This window comes from Solea solea, chromosome 15 (genome assembly GCF_958295425.1).
Source record: "Solea solea chromosome 15, fSolSol10.1, whole genome shotgun sequence".
NCBI classification, from domain to species: domain Eukaryota; kingdom Metazoa; phylum Chordata; class Actinopteri; order Pleuronectiformes; family Soleidae; genus Solea; species Solea solea.
In genome coordinates, this window is record NC_081148.1 from 19,013,682 (window position 1) to 19,028,844 (window position 15,163).

At 38.2% G+C, this 15,163-nt stretch overlaps 1 protein-coding gene across 1 annotated transcript in view; it reads right to left on the bottom strand.

The window, feature by feature from the left end:
- The window catches only part of hpse2 (heparanase 2), a 54,350-nt gene extending 39,196 nt beyond the window's left edge, over positions 1 to 15,154 (bottom strand). Inside the window, exons 1-4 of the mRNA XM_058652212.1 lie at positions 15,050 to 15,154; positions 10,208 to 10,497; positions 7,619 to 7,773; positions 6,568 to 6,729 (exon numbers count right to left, since the gene is read on the bottom strand). Coding sequence (XP_058508195.1) covers positions 6,568 to 6,729; positions 7,619 to 7,773; positions 10,208 to 10,497; positions 15,050 to 15,154 — 712 coding nt within the window. The remainder of the gene's footprint in view (positions 1 to 6,567; positions 6,730 to 7,618; positions 7,774 to 10,207; positions 10,498 to 15,049) is intronic.
- Positions 15,155 to 15,163: the final 9 nt, after the last annotated feature.

Here is a 15,163-nt window from a genome sequence, read left to right on the forward strand (position 1 = left end):
TCCTTTTATTTTACTGTATTTAAAGAGAAGCCGTGCATATGCAGTATAATGGAAAGAAATTCTGTTGTGATAACTGGGCAACGTCTACTCTCAAATATATACCTTAAGCACATAAACTGTAGTTTTTACGGCACAATCTGGAGCCCTAAAATAATTATCAATCCCATACAGTAGCTAGGACGTCACAAATTACACTGTAGTACAAACAATTGCACCACTCATTTTCAACCTAACTTTTTATAGTTTGTTTTGGTTGTATAAATTCATGTAGTCTTCCTCCGTCGCTAGTAGAGAACCTATTTTAATGTCTGATTGTTTTTACTGAAAGGTTTCATTTCACTTATTTAACAGACACAGGTTTGTGATTATTGTTTATATTTGTCTTTTACTGCTTTATGTTCTACGCCACATAAAAATATAATGCTGCAAGAACTACATATCTTCAAGTTCTCCTCCTTGATGAATATAATTGATCAATATTCTGATGGTATCTTATAATGCTGCGACACATTTTAAACATATTACACAATTTAATTTCAAATCACAAACACAGTATCTCTCAGTATTAAGATATTTCCTCAAAACAAAGTCCATGGCAACAATTCAAATCCTTCTTTTCTACAACATTAGCATGTGGTAACCATGGTAAATAAAGACGCTGGACAAATGACAAGGTTATGGTCAGGGGAAAGCCTTAATGGTTCAATAATAATGAATAATGATGACGTGCAAACTGGCATATGGATTTAGCCAACATGGCTGCAGCCCCTGCATAAGGATGAGGATAAGTTAAACTTCAAATAAAAAAAATGAACTGTTTAAAAACTAAAGTAAAAACTCCCCGCGGTTTGAGCGGCTCACAGTGAAGCCACTTCCCCAAGATAAACTGAACGTCTTCTCTCAGCGGCTCTAGGGCATTTGTTTTGCAAGCAGGGTTACATTAGTACCGCTTCACACTTCTAACACTGTGTCTTTTCTATATATTGTTGTCCTTCTCGTGTTTCCTTTCAGTGGCTGCCTGCAGCTCTCGATGAGAGGCTCCTGACTGTGACTGCTGCACCTCAGTGTCAGTTCAAAGGCCGGGCCTCAGATATTAGTGTCCGATGTGCTCTCAGCAATGTTGACTTAAACCTTAACAACTGATTGGACACTATAAACATTCGTGTCACTCGATACGGCACACATGAGATCAGACTAAGAACGAGGGAACGAGGAAGGTCTAAATCATGACACCAGGCTGCATACCATCTGACCGCGAAGCCACACATTTATGATCTGTGATTCCACTCTCTTATGTTAGGTATGAGTGAGTGGTGTCAAACCAGCCTCCTGCTCCCTTTCCACAACTTCTCCATGACTCATAGTCAGACAACCATCTCTGATTTGTAAAGATTCATGAACGTCAGTGCCTCATTTTATAAATGCATCCACGTTTCCTAAATTGACTAAATAAAACATACATTTATCTCTCCATGAACCTGGCCACGTCCCATTTTAAAATCTAGGTTACTGCAGCTCCTTCCTGAGGAGATGTCCTACTTAGTCCCTTCATTTAATCCCACACCCCGCCCCTCTTCATTGGCTGTGTCCAAAAACATAAAATAACTGCTCCAACTACATGAAATTCAACCTCTAATTAAAATCCCAGATAAAACAGAGGAGCTGGAGGGCACTCATTACTTTAAATATTCCAATTCCCTTTTTTTTCCCCAAAACACTTTTTTTCCCCCCTTTATTTATGAGTTTGCCTGTGCTAATACATAATGCAAGAACTATTAAGTGTGGTGCACTCATGTAGATATTTTTGGCTTTTTACATTTTAAATTAAGACCTGATGATGCAGCTTTATCTGAAAGAACAGCAATTTACATCTGAACAGAAAACAGACTGAGAAACAGATTTTCTTTGGGCTCTTTGCTTCATTAAATTGTGTATTCTTACCAATTTGTTCCCTATGTGTTCCACATCAAAGAAGAAAATCTAGAGCGAAATCCCGGACACTTCTCATAAAAATAACAAACAAAGTCTCCAGCTCAGTCTGAAGAGCAGCTGCACACCTTAAAGCTGATAACATCCTGTGTTTGAATCTCTCTTCTCTAGTTTCTCTGTCTTGGAATGACTTTCTTTTGGTCCTCATTTATGCACCACATAAAATGCGTATAAGAAAAAGGACGGAGCCTTTTGTCCTTATACTGCCTTCACTCCATCCATATCTGTACGGATACGGACCAAACAGACAAAATGGAGCAAAAAAAATCACAGGGGACCAGAGGACATGAGGAGCACATTTAAACAATGGTGGAACTTTTGGAGGTGAGACTTTTTGTTTTGGTCAGAAACTCAACAGCATCAAACAGCATCACAACAACCACCTCCATGTTTGTTGATATCAAATCTCTTCACTGTGTGCTACAAGCTAATCCATGTATTGCAAAAACAACATTGTGTGGGAGTAAAGGATGGATTGGAAAAAGTGTAAGCAGTGTAGGTTAGGGCTGAGCTAGTAATAATTTTTCAAACCCAAATAATAATTTGAAATGGAACGAAACGAAGGCTGAATTCAATCTTTCTAATTTTATTTATTATAATTCTATTTAATTTACAGTTAAAACAATTCATATCTTGAAGTTCTCATCCTTGCATTTGGTAATGTTCAGTATTTATTTATCTAAAAGAAGCTTGGCTTACAAAGTTATATTGCAAATCAAATCACAATGGCAGTATTAGTCAGGAAAGTTACCTTGTTATATACATATATGTAAACATATATATATATATATGTATATGTATATGTATATGTATATGTATATATACATATACATATACATATTTACATATACATATATACACACATACATATATATTGTATATTTAAAAACAAAATATACAGCATTTTGTTTGGAGAGCAGCATGAAAGATATTTTTTAGTTTAAAAACTTAATAGAGCTGCGTTTATTTGTTCTTACAGCCTTAAAAACACGGACAAAGCCTTTGCAGTCACAAGGACATGCACCAAACTAGCAGACTTTTCACATGATATCATAATATACAGTGCAAAGCTAAACTAACAGTAAACATGGAAGGCAAACACCGGGATTTCAAATGTGGAGGAGGAGGACTGAAAAAGTTAGTCCTGATGGAGGGACGTGATCCTGCAGAGAGACATGAAGTGACGCTGACCATGACCTTGTCTGACCTCAAGGTATTTTCTCAACGTAATTCCTTTGCTGTGTGTGTGTGTGTGTTAGCTTGGACTGGCCCCATTATTGATGGCTCTAACAAGCCTCGGTCACAGGTCAGACAGTGGTGAGTGGAAAAGGATGGAGCAAGACTGTTAAAGGCCTTTTAAACACCACCTGCTTTTTCACACACACACACAGTAAGTGACTCTCGGCTGATTGTTACCAGACCATATTTAAACAAATACCTATAGCCTCTGTATCCCGTTGCCCTCCACCAGAGATGCAAGGTCTTTGCACAGATTCTACTTTTTACACAACACGCTTTAGGACTTCAGCTGTGTGTAATAATGAAAACATAATGCAAACGTATTCGCGCAATTTTTTTAAAGCACTTTTTACGAACATCCACTGTTCATTTGCTGCTCAAGTTTTCCCCACAAAAAGAAACACTTGATGTGAGCCAAACAATCCAGTGCAGAACCAAACCACTGAACCATAAAAAGAGAGCAGCAGCTCCACCTTCACTATCTTTGAACAAAATAAGATTCAGACATTTGAACAACATTATGCCGAGGGCTGACCTGCAGCTTGTGTGTGTACTTGGAAGACAAACAGTCCATATGAGAGGATTTGTCACAGTAAATCTGCTTTGGGTGAATAAAGTCCTTCTGCGTGGACTCTCTCCTTCCTCCTCCTCCTCCTCCTCCTAGTGTACCAGCCAAACAGCCTGATAATAAATATGGCACCTGCTCATAAACACCACGGCACCACACTCTGCATCTTAACTCGGTGTCTACCACTTAAGACTGGTTTATGATCATTCTGTGTGGGATAAACATCCTCTAAAGAGGCCAAATCTTTCAGGAAAATGATGGTAAAATAACATTCAGTGGTGATCTAGTGTCAACTGTATCAATATTTTCACATTATATTCTGATCTGTAAAGTGTAAATGTAACATTTACATTTATGGCATTCCACCAAAGGAATAACAGAATAAAGCTTAAAAGGAGCAAAATGCATATTTGATCAACAATGAATCATTGCTCTACTTTTATTTTTCATTCCACAGTGAAGACTCCAGGCCTCCGAGCTGCAGCAGAGCAAAGTGGTAACATCCTCCCTGTGACAGGAAGCAGCAGGGTTTATGGGAAATGTGGTCTTAATTTTAGCACTACACTACATGTGTGAGACAGAAGCTACTTTTCTCGCCAAGTATATTTTATTAGTTTACAGCTTTTTTTTTTTTTTTTTTTTTAAACAGAAATACGAGAATTCAGACCATGATTGACCAATTAACTGCACCTAATTGCTTTTGTTTAAGTCTGATGCCTGCACTCCTGAGGCTGATAAAGTAAAATTGTCTGCATATACACATGCCAAACATTGTAATTTTTCATTTAATACAATACACTGTGGCTACTTAAATCTGCTTAAATGCAAATACTTTGTTTTCACGTAAAGGGATTTAATGCTCTTACCACAATTTAATTGTAACAATGCAAGAACAAGATAAAAATAAATAAAAAAACAAGATATATCAGCATTATACATGATCTATCTGCTGCCCTGCTCTTTAAATATCTATATCAGTCAGCGAAAAACCCCTGTTTGATCATTTATGATGTGGAGATGGATCATAAGATAGATAGATACTGTAAAGGAATTCACTGTTAAAATACTTGATATCGCAGGTCTTCCTGACAAATCCACAACAAAAACAATTTGATACCACTCCCAATAATTAAAACTAATATTTGAAAAATGTATTTTATTCCTTATGAACAAAACAAAGTCTAATGTAGATGTTTCAAACTGCTGAGAACAAACATCCTGAAATTACAGACTGCAAGGTGCCGCGAAGAAAATTAATGACAGTGTGCGTTTCCATGTGACTCGGCTGAACTTGTGAACCGACTCGTCACACAAGCAGGTTAGAATTCTTCTTCTTCTTTGTATTTGCCTGCTTTGATAAAAACGCAGCAGCAGGGCCGTGTTTTCACTTTTGAAAATACGCAGCTGATGCATGTTGTTCATCATATCCGCCTCCATCACTCATATACAGTACAGCGACACGGAGACTCGGAGAGGGTCACTTTGTTCCACGCACACACATGCAAAGCACATTGTAGATCTGCACGTCCTGTGCATCATGTACAAACTTCGTGGGACACTGAAGAGGGTTCAAACGGGGTTGGAATGTGTGTTTCTACCTAGTTAACGAATACCATTTTAAAGCACATGCCCTGATATTTAAAAGGCTCTCTGGATCCACAGTGAACATGCGTGTGGCGATGAACTATAAGTAAGTGTTTGCTAAGTGACTCGCTTGCTCTTTAATTCCCATGTTCTCTCTTTTAAGAGACACATTCTGACTTGGAGCAAATACTCTGCACTTGCCAAAAACCACTCCCCCCCACCCGCTGACTTTTCGAGATGTGAAGACGACAAGATATGTGTGTGAGTGTATTCCTATATTGAACATTTTGTTCCACTGCTGTTGCTGTCAGCTCTCAGCAGTTCAAGCTCTTTTAATGCCACACTTATTTCAATGCATTTCTCCTGCCTCGTGTTTTCTCTTTCTCCTCAATGTCACAACGCCAATTATCATTTTGTAATACGTGTTGATATGTATACTTTCACAAAATTGACGGACTTGTGGAACTTTTATGTTTCACCATTGTCTGTCTTTGTACAAGACTGTTTCACAACACTAATTCTCATGTCATATGTAAAGTTATTTTTTATTATTCATTCATTTAAAGGCTCCACATGCATCTGACTAGTATTTTTTTTTGTTTCACGCACGTAAAATCAGAAATTAAATAAACACTGAAAGATTCTGTGGTCTTGTATGACCCTGGCTTCTTGTATGAGTGTGTGAGTGTGTGTGTGTGTGTGTGTGACCCCACCAATTCCGTTTATCCTGCCAAACTTTTTTTATTTTCAATCCCAAACTCAGCCCACAAAGATTAGTAACCGATCTTTTCTTTCAGGCACAGTCTTTTCAGGCAGCTACATCCACATTTCAGGCCAAATTCTCATTCACTCTCTTCTCCTGCAGTTTCTCATTTCCATCTCAGTCAATCATGGTAACAAATAAGAGAAGTGCAGCCCACCCAAACGCAGGACTCCAGAGTTTCTTGTGCGGTCAAATTGATTTAACAGTTTGCCGTAGCAACGTCAGCGCTCTGTTTACTAGTCTCTGCTGCTGCACCCCTCAATCCATCCCCACATTCCTTCTTTACAAATTACATTTGTCATTCTGAAAGCTGATGGTTTACATTGGTATGCTTTAAACCTTGTGTGAGAGCACGCATGTACGCATGTGCATGACACGTAAGTCCAAACTCTGTGTGTGTGTGTGTGTGTGTGTGATCTCCTACCTGTTATTGTTATATTGCTGTAGATGTTGCTCAGTTGCTCTTTCAGCAGGACAGGCTGTGTGGTGGCCGCCTTCTCCCTCTGCAGCTCCAGCATTATGTCAGGATGGCTGGCCAGTTTGCAGCCCTTCTGCTTGTCCAGTGCAATGTCACTGCGCACTATATCTGTAAGCCAGCATGGACGGAATTAATAATATAATACATAAACACTTTATTATAGTGGTTTTGAACAGCATCATACATACAAACAAATAGCTGCAACATTAAAACCTGCAACTGGTTGTTGTGTGTTTTTGACTTAAGATTAAGTTAAAAATCACATTATTGATGATTCTGAACAGGCTGCAGATTTTTTACTGATGAGCAGCAATATTGTAGCCAGTTACTGGTTGTAATTTTGTGGCCGATATTTTAATATATGAAAAGTAACATAAACTACACAATAAGTTAAAAATCACATTGTTAATGGGTTTAAATGAACAATTAACAGGACATGGGTATTTCACATGAGCCACAACATTAATGCAGTTACTGGTTTAATGTGTATTAACCTACTGTATTAAAATAAACATCACAACAAGTTAAAAACACGAGTTTGTTAGCTTTCTTTGGCTACACATATTTTGCCAAACACATTTTAACACACTTTTGTTGCTTAGTATAGCATTTATTACGTGTTATTAACCACAAACAATTGATGAATTAAACACAATTGAATGCAGGTGTGTGAAAACCAATCTATCCACCATTTTAGAAATACAGCACGCTTCGTGTTGTGACTGTATAAAGTGTAGTTTCGAATGTTTTGTTTTGCACAGTAAAAAGTAAAAAACAGTTTTTACTGTAGCGGCCAAGCTAGCAGTTTGAAAAAGAAAATGGACGATGCGTGAAACAAGAAAACAACGCAGGCCTAAAACTTCTGAGAAAAGATTAGTTTTGCCTAAAAATGACTCGGTGCGTGACTCACGCAGGTGTCGAGCCTTGATTTAAACACTAAAAACACACAGTGCGGCAGGTTAAAGTGAGGGGAAGTGCTGTGTGTGTAACAGCCTACCGTCCTCGTAGTTCTTCAGGTAATAGTCCGGTCCCGGGCCTCTGAACTTAGCGAGGTTCTTCTGGTTGTTGAACTGCAGGAAGTCTGTCCGCTTTCCACCGAAACGCAGAAAGGCAGGGGAGAGGCCGCGCGCCAGGGTCACGAGCCTCTTGGAGCTGGAGACACAGAGGAAAAATAACACTTTTTTTTCACTTTAGATTTGTTTTGTTTTTTCTTACTTTACTCGTCTTTCTATTTTGTCAGAGCAAAACAAAAAAACAAACAAAACATGTCCTACATAGAAGACGGATTCAGAAAAGTACTTAAACTTTTGTTCTGACTCTGTAAGCACCGCAGGTCCAACCAGGAAAACAAATGCCCTGTTTTTCTCCTTGACATCAGCGGTGAGCGACTTCAACATCTGTCATCCGGTGGAAAACGGCGTTAGGAAGCAGCCACAGCAGGTACACAGTGTAGACACTGTTACCTTTGGGAATTAAGCATTACAGGAACACACATGTGGAGGATACGGTTTGTGGAGGATGAGCGGGTTTACCTTTGTTTGTGATTTAAAATGAGGAGATTTAGAGGATAACTTCATATTTTTGCAGCCACATGTGAATGAAAACAAACTAATTGTTTAATTATCTGGTGCTTTACATCACAGTATGAATGTGTGTGCGCAAACAGAAGCTACACGATTTATGCGAGTTTTTTTTCTTCAGAAAAACACATCATGGACTCCATAATTTAATTTATTTTCTTTCCCTTTTTTTAACTCATTCGGCAGCAGAACACAGTGCAGTGCAGTTAAAGCAGTTGAGTCAGTGGGTGTGAAGTCTGGAGAGTGTGCTGCTCTTTTTCACTGTTTCACGCGCCCGCTTGGTTCTTTTCACTGGGGTCATAAAGCTGAAGCTTCTAAACTTACTTTCTTTCTCGTCGTTTTTATACAATTCTCCCCCTGTAGTCATTATTTTTCATCAGTGGATGCCGCCACACACTGTATATTATTATCTTGAGTTTGTGAAATAAACACAAAAAAGTTGAGGCTTAATGTAAGAAGTGATACAGAGAGTGTGCAAAAGTACAGTGCTGGACAGAATGTGTAAACTCGGGATTAAATATGTTTTATTCGTACTATTTTTTCCCCTAAACATATTTATTTAGTTAATTATTAACATTGGGATCGTATTTGTACAGTCTGATACATTGGGAATATTTTATTAGTTGTATAGTAAAACATTTAGCTGTTACTGCAATTAAAATTATATTTAGATAACAATAATAATAATAATAATAACTTTGCAACTGTATAATGAGTGCAGCCAGAATAAAAAGTTAGTATGTGACATTGAAAAACGTTCATATCTGGTTCAAACGTAGATGTAATTATTTAGAAACTACTTTTACTTTGTTGTAAACAACTTGTATATGTATAACAAAGTAGCAGCAGTGAGTTGGAGCATCATAATAAAATTAAATGACAAAGGGTACATCCAGCAGGCCTGTGTCCTGTACGGACCGATTATTGTTTAACGTGTTTCAACTTATTAACTCACATTACATCTGATGAAGGCATTATATTAATAATAAAAAAATTAAACAAACAAAATATAAAGCACTATTTTATATATATATATATATATATGACGTCAAATATAGCAATGCAGTGAAGAGGGAAGAAGGCACACACTGAGTAAAATAAACTCTACGCAGCTTTTTCCACTTTTTCTTTTTTTTTTTAATTTTTCAGCAGATTACGGTGCAGCGTTTCCCTCCATAAATCACCGTCACTAGATCATATTTGACAGACTCTGACAATGATTCAGTGTGATTTAGAAGCTGAAATAAACAATGATCCTGACGCTATTAAGTCCAGTCCAGCACCTTGTGTGAGCCGCTGGTCTGGACACTGGACTGTGATCTCCCAGCAAAACGTTTTGTTTTTTTCAGAATAAACTTCTGAAAATTCTTCACCGTGACATTTTGCCAAGTTTTGTGTTTTTAAAAATTCCATGTTTTCTTTCATATGGTGAAAACATGTGCGGGTTATAGTCTGCACAGTGTCTCTGCATGGTGAGATTTCTTTGTCTTTGTTCTGTGAAGAAGCACTGAAGTGGAAAGACACTTAGATTGAATGGGCGTCCAAACTTCACCCTGCGTTTTATATAAAACATATATTGAAACAATATGGCTGGCGCTTGACTGGAGGGATTTTTATATGCGTTTTTAAGGCTGGAAAAAATAAAAGCCTCAAAACCAGATTGAATAACTTGTGAAACAAACACACTACATTGTGAACTGTGTGACACACACTTGTGTCCATGGCGCACTGTGTCTGTGTACAGTTACAGTAAACGGCCCAAAGTCCATATCCTTTAAATAAGTGCTATAAACCACCTGAAATGTTTGGATTGTACCAATTTAGATCGAAAATCACTGAGTCATGTGGACGATTGGACCACTCTGTGTCCTGAGTGAAGACGAAGCGTGCTGGCTCTCTCCATGACACTTTTAGACAACGTGGCTGCGTGCGTAATAATTCAAAGCAAAAACGTTTTAAAGGTGCACAGAGACGCAGATCGCGCGACTGTTAAAGTTCGTTGGTACCTCAGAAAGTCCAGCCACCCGTCCTTGATGATCGAGGGATCCAGCTGCAAAGAAAGGAAGTTGTCGTTGAGCACTCTAATCGGACTGCGGGTGTTGACATCCAGAAGAACCAGCGTCCTCTCCATGAAGCCCGGTCGCTTCCCACCGGCTGCAGCTCTCTGGTATGAGGAGGAGGAGGAGGAGGAAGACGAGTAGGAGGAAGAGAGCACCGACTGCACCATCAAAGTAGCCAAAGATGCCAGCCACATGGAGGACCATGGGGACGCGCACGGTGGAGATTTGGGCATCTTCTGGGGTTTGGAGAGCAGGAGGATCAGTGCGCGTAATAATCAGGGTTTAACTGAGAGAAGAATAGAAAAATAACTAAAGCGACCTAACAATGTTCGCTGCCGCAAATGTTGGTGGTGTTTCTTAAACTCGGTCTAATTGATCTGGTTCTGTCTTCCTGTCTAGTTGTCTCACCCCCTCTGCCCCCCGCCCCTCTATGTGTTTTTGGGAGCTGCTCGCAAGAGCGCACGCCCCGAGCCAGCCTTCCCGGCTGTGAGAGCCAGAAGCTGGCAGGAGGAGAGGAGGCAGCACCGCCCCTCCAAGGTTCTCTGAGGTATGAGCGTCTCACATGTACTTTTCTCAGCTCGTGTGAGCTGAACATGTACTCTAAGTGTGTTATCATCTACATATCGATGATAGAGTTTTGGAACGTGAGTGCAGTATCAACAAGTGGCTGTATAAATGAACTTCTCTTGAGGTTACTATGACGATGAAGAAAAAGGTTTCTAAAATGACTACTAGGTCCTGGAAGACGCATCGGTTTTTCATTTTGTAATATATTAAAAATGGCTGCAAATAATGGTGCTATTAATATTGAATTGATAAAATACACGTTTTGTATTAGCTCACTTTGTTCTAACATGACTTCCTGGGGCCTGGACATGTTTGTAGAACATTCAAAGGCTGTGCGTAAAGGCCCTTTTCCGGTGATGGAGCTAAGTTTAAACTCACTCAAATCTATTACGCACATGTTATAAACGCAAATGTACGTCACACTACAAGGGGATTAAGTCACCGTGGTCCATTTCACACACGTTCAACACAACACGCGAGTTTTCCAAGAGAAAACGTGTGTTGCTGAGTCAACAGCAGTCTCCAGGTTAGAGAACAAAGGGAGTCCTGCTCCAAAACATAAAAAGCTGAAAAATTGTCAACAGAATATTTCATGATCCTGGGTAATGTAGACGTTAATTTCACAAACAAATAATTTGCTGCACATTTAAGTAAAACAGGCGACATTTGGAGATGGAAACACGGGCATTGTTGGCCTTTTTAAAAAGTGTTCAACACCAATTTGGGACCTTAAGCGCATACACATGGAACTCACCTATAAACTCTTTATGTGACTTTTTCTCTCCAGATGTTTTAAGGGCACCGTCGGGCGAGAAACTCGCTAAACAAAGTGCGGTTTGTTGCGATTCCCTTGTAAGTCCCCGTAAGTCTCCTCGGGCACTAAGTGGTCGTTTAAGGTCACTGCTGTCTCACAGATGAGCAGCGAAAAATAAACGACACGGGAAGGAAATTAATCGAGTGAAGCCCGGCTTAATTTTTCCATTGCGTTGCCCCCAAAGAAGAACTTACGCAGACGTCAAACCGCAAAATTGTGCAAGGTGTTGTAACATTTCAGGTTTTACGCACGCCGAAAGGTTCCAATTAGGACTATTTATTAAAAAACCCGAGCAAAGGTTTATGTGTAATCTTAACACATCTATAAGGATTATTCTGTGATGATTTTCATTTTAACATGAGGAGATTTGGGGTCAAACTGTGATACATATTTTGGAACAACAAAGGTAAAACTAACAAGTGAAGTATGAACATTGTCTTTTAATTATTATATTATATTATATTATATTATATTATATTATATTATGTTATGTTATATTATATTATATTATATTATATTATATTATATTAGGAGCAGAGGCCCATGTAAAACAAAATCCTGCTGCTTCGTGGTGTCATTTTGGCGCAGCTAGACATCGTAATTAACAGGTGGTTTCAATACGAGCAACGTTTTTGTTTTCAGTCGAAAGGTATTTAACTGTTCACAGGATAAAAGCTGATTTATCTATTAATGTAAGGTCTTCCCTCTGTCCAAGGAGAGAAAACAGAAACATTTAACGAAAACATCAATATCATTCTCTAATATTTCAGAGAGGAGTTGAAATGTTTGCCTGTGCGAAATTTTGGTGAATAAGTGTGTGTTTGTAGAATTTCTATATTAACTATATTGTGTGAGTTGCTTTAGGGTGAATGTGGCTCCAGCTTTAAAATAGTGACCTTAAAATATGTAATTTTTCTTTTTTGTTTGTGCACAAATCTGACACAAAAACACAAATCAAAACAAACAAAATGCATCAAACAAGTGGATAATACACTGAACATGAGGCCCACAGCTTTAAAGGCACAACTTTAGGATCAGACACAACATTTAGACCAATTCTTTACTTCGAGATATGGAGAATAATAAATGAATAAACAATCGCATTAATAATAGACCAGAATGACTAATCACCACTGAAGCACAACATTAGAGGCAGTTATAAGTTAAATAATAGGAACTGATCTGTATTTGGAAAATGAAACTAAGTGATTGAAGAGGAACCCCCTCGTTAAACGCGTGCAAAGAGAAAACACGATCGGATAACGATGACATTATACATTACTTCTTCGACAAAACTTCATTCTGCTCCTTCCATTTATTGTTTAATCGTTTAAATGTGGACGTGCAGCACTAATACACGACACAAAAAACACTCAGCTGCTTCTGCTGAACTTCAAAAAGTATTTGTTCTGCAAAAAAAAAAAACAACAACATTATTTTTAAATAAACTAAGACTTTATTCTTCATTATTATTCTTTTTTCCCCCCTCATTTCATTGCTGCAAACAGGCTGGACACTGGATTGTAGAATTGGATAAATCCATTACCTCACTGTTATTGAGGCTGACAGTTGGTGGAGCTTTTATTACATGATCCTTTTCTTAAAAAGGGCTGTTTAACAGAACATGTTGTTTTTATTTCCCGAGATGATAAGTGAAGTTTAAACCCTCAGGAATGTTTTCCTTGTGAGCACGTGCGACTTCCGCGTGGGAATGAACTTTAATCTTTATTTTAAAGGAAACGTGGGTTTTTATTTTTATTTTATTATTTTTTTAAGTCATGCGACATTTTTTTTAAACATGCACTAGAAAAATAAAAGTATTATAAAGCAGCCCGCCGACACGTTTAATTGTTCTGATTAATCTAAGGTGATGGGAGAGACTCTTAATTCGTTGGATTTTCGACTTTTGCGTCTGATGAGAAACAACACGACGACACTGATTCAGGTCATTCGTATTTAACGTAGAACATGGCTTTTTTTAGTGTTTCGTTTGCAAAGCTCATTTTCGCTCAGTTTTTATAGCGGATGTGTGTCTGATGGGAAACAGGGGAGCGAGTTTAAGTGTTCTGGGCTTGACACGACTAGACTTCACTTTCCCACCTTTAGTGACAAACCGTTAAGTGGTCGTGAAGTCAACTGAAGGCATTATAATAATAATAATAACAACAACAACAACAACAACATCAATAATAATAATAATAATAACAATAACAATAATGATAATAATAATAATAATAACAATAATAAATAAAGTTCCCCAATATTTCGTTAATATAAGTTTACCATTTGCACTTCATCTGTGTTTGTTCTATTAATATCTGCCTTATGTAATACATCCCAGGAGGTATAAAAAAGTTTTATGTGACGGATCGTTTCAAAGCTGCAGGATCAAAATGTATTCCTCTGAAATGTGTTTGGAGATTACAGCCATTGTTGTATTTGTCGAGGGAACGCGAATTGGGAAACAGATGCCTTTTTTATGACAGAAAAAAATAAATCTTGCACTCATTATCCCTTTGTTTTTATGACTGGAGTCTGAAGCACACCAGCATGAAGGCTACTCTATAAAAAAAAAACTGAAGCGAGGTGGGTAATACTGGCACCTAGTGGAGAGATGGGGCATACATAAGTGTGAACGTTATTGGATTCCCAGACTAGATCATACACAAAGGTCATTTGTACCTAAAACTTAGTGGCACATGACGTTACAGCTGACGTTATATGACGTTTTATTTGATATTTATAAATATACCGAGGTTTTAACTGTGAAATTCACAATAAATATAGATCAATATCACTTCACAGGTTTACACTTTCATAATTCACAATACAATACAGGTTCTTGTTGTTGTTTTGAATTTTGTGAAATGACTGCAGGTCTGTGGAAACCCCTCTAAAATAAAGTACTAAACAGTCAAATCAGAGTAACATACTGCAACTATTGCAGAAGTTCCTGTAAAATACTGCTACATTACATAATACTTCTCTGAAGTTACAGGAAACTACAGTAATACTTCAAATACTCAAAGTTCACAGCATAAGCGTGAAACCGTGGGAGCAAACAGCTGTGTATTTACAGTAATTTGTTAAAAAATTACACAGTAACCATAAATTACAATATCTACGTGGTAGTTTATTTATGAATAACACTGTGTCGTGAGAGAAATGCTTCTAGTGTGAATTTACAGTGAAATATTATTATTACTTTTATAAGGGTTAAGGTTTTTTTTTCATGCTGTAGCCCAGTCTTTAAGTGTTGCTTGATCCCGGATGTATCACATTAAATATTCATGATTGGGCATTTCCTGTCTTCTATTTTTAGAAAGTGGCAGAAAGCAAATAAGACTACGTCACTGATATCATGTATATTTGAGGTCGCTCTCTCTCTCTCTCTCGCTGCAGCGTACCTTGCTCTTCCTCGTGGATGTGGCCACCCAGCTGCTGCTGCTGCTGCTGCTCCATCCATCCGCACACCACACCACGTGACCCACTTCTCCCATGTCCTTCAGCATAGTTCATTC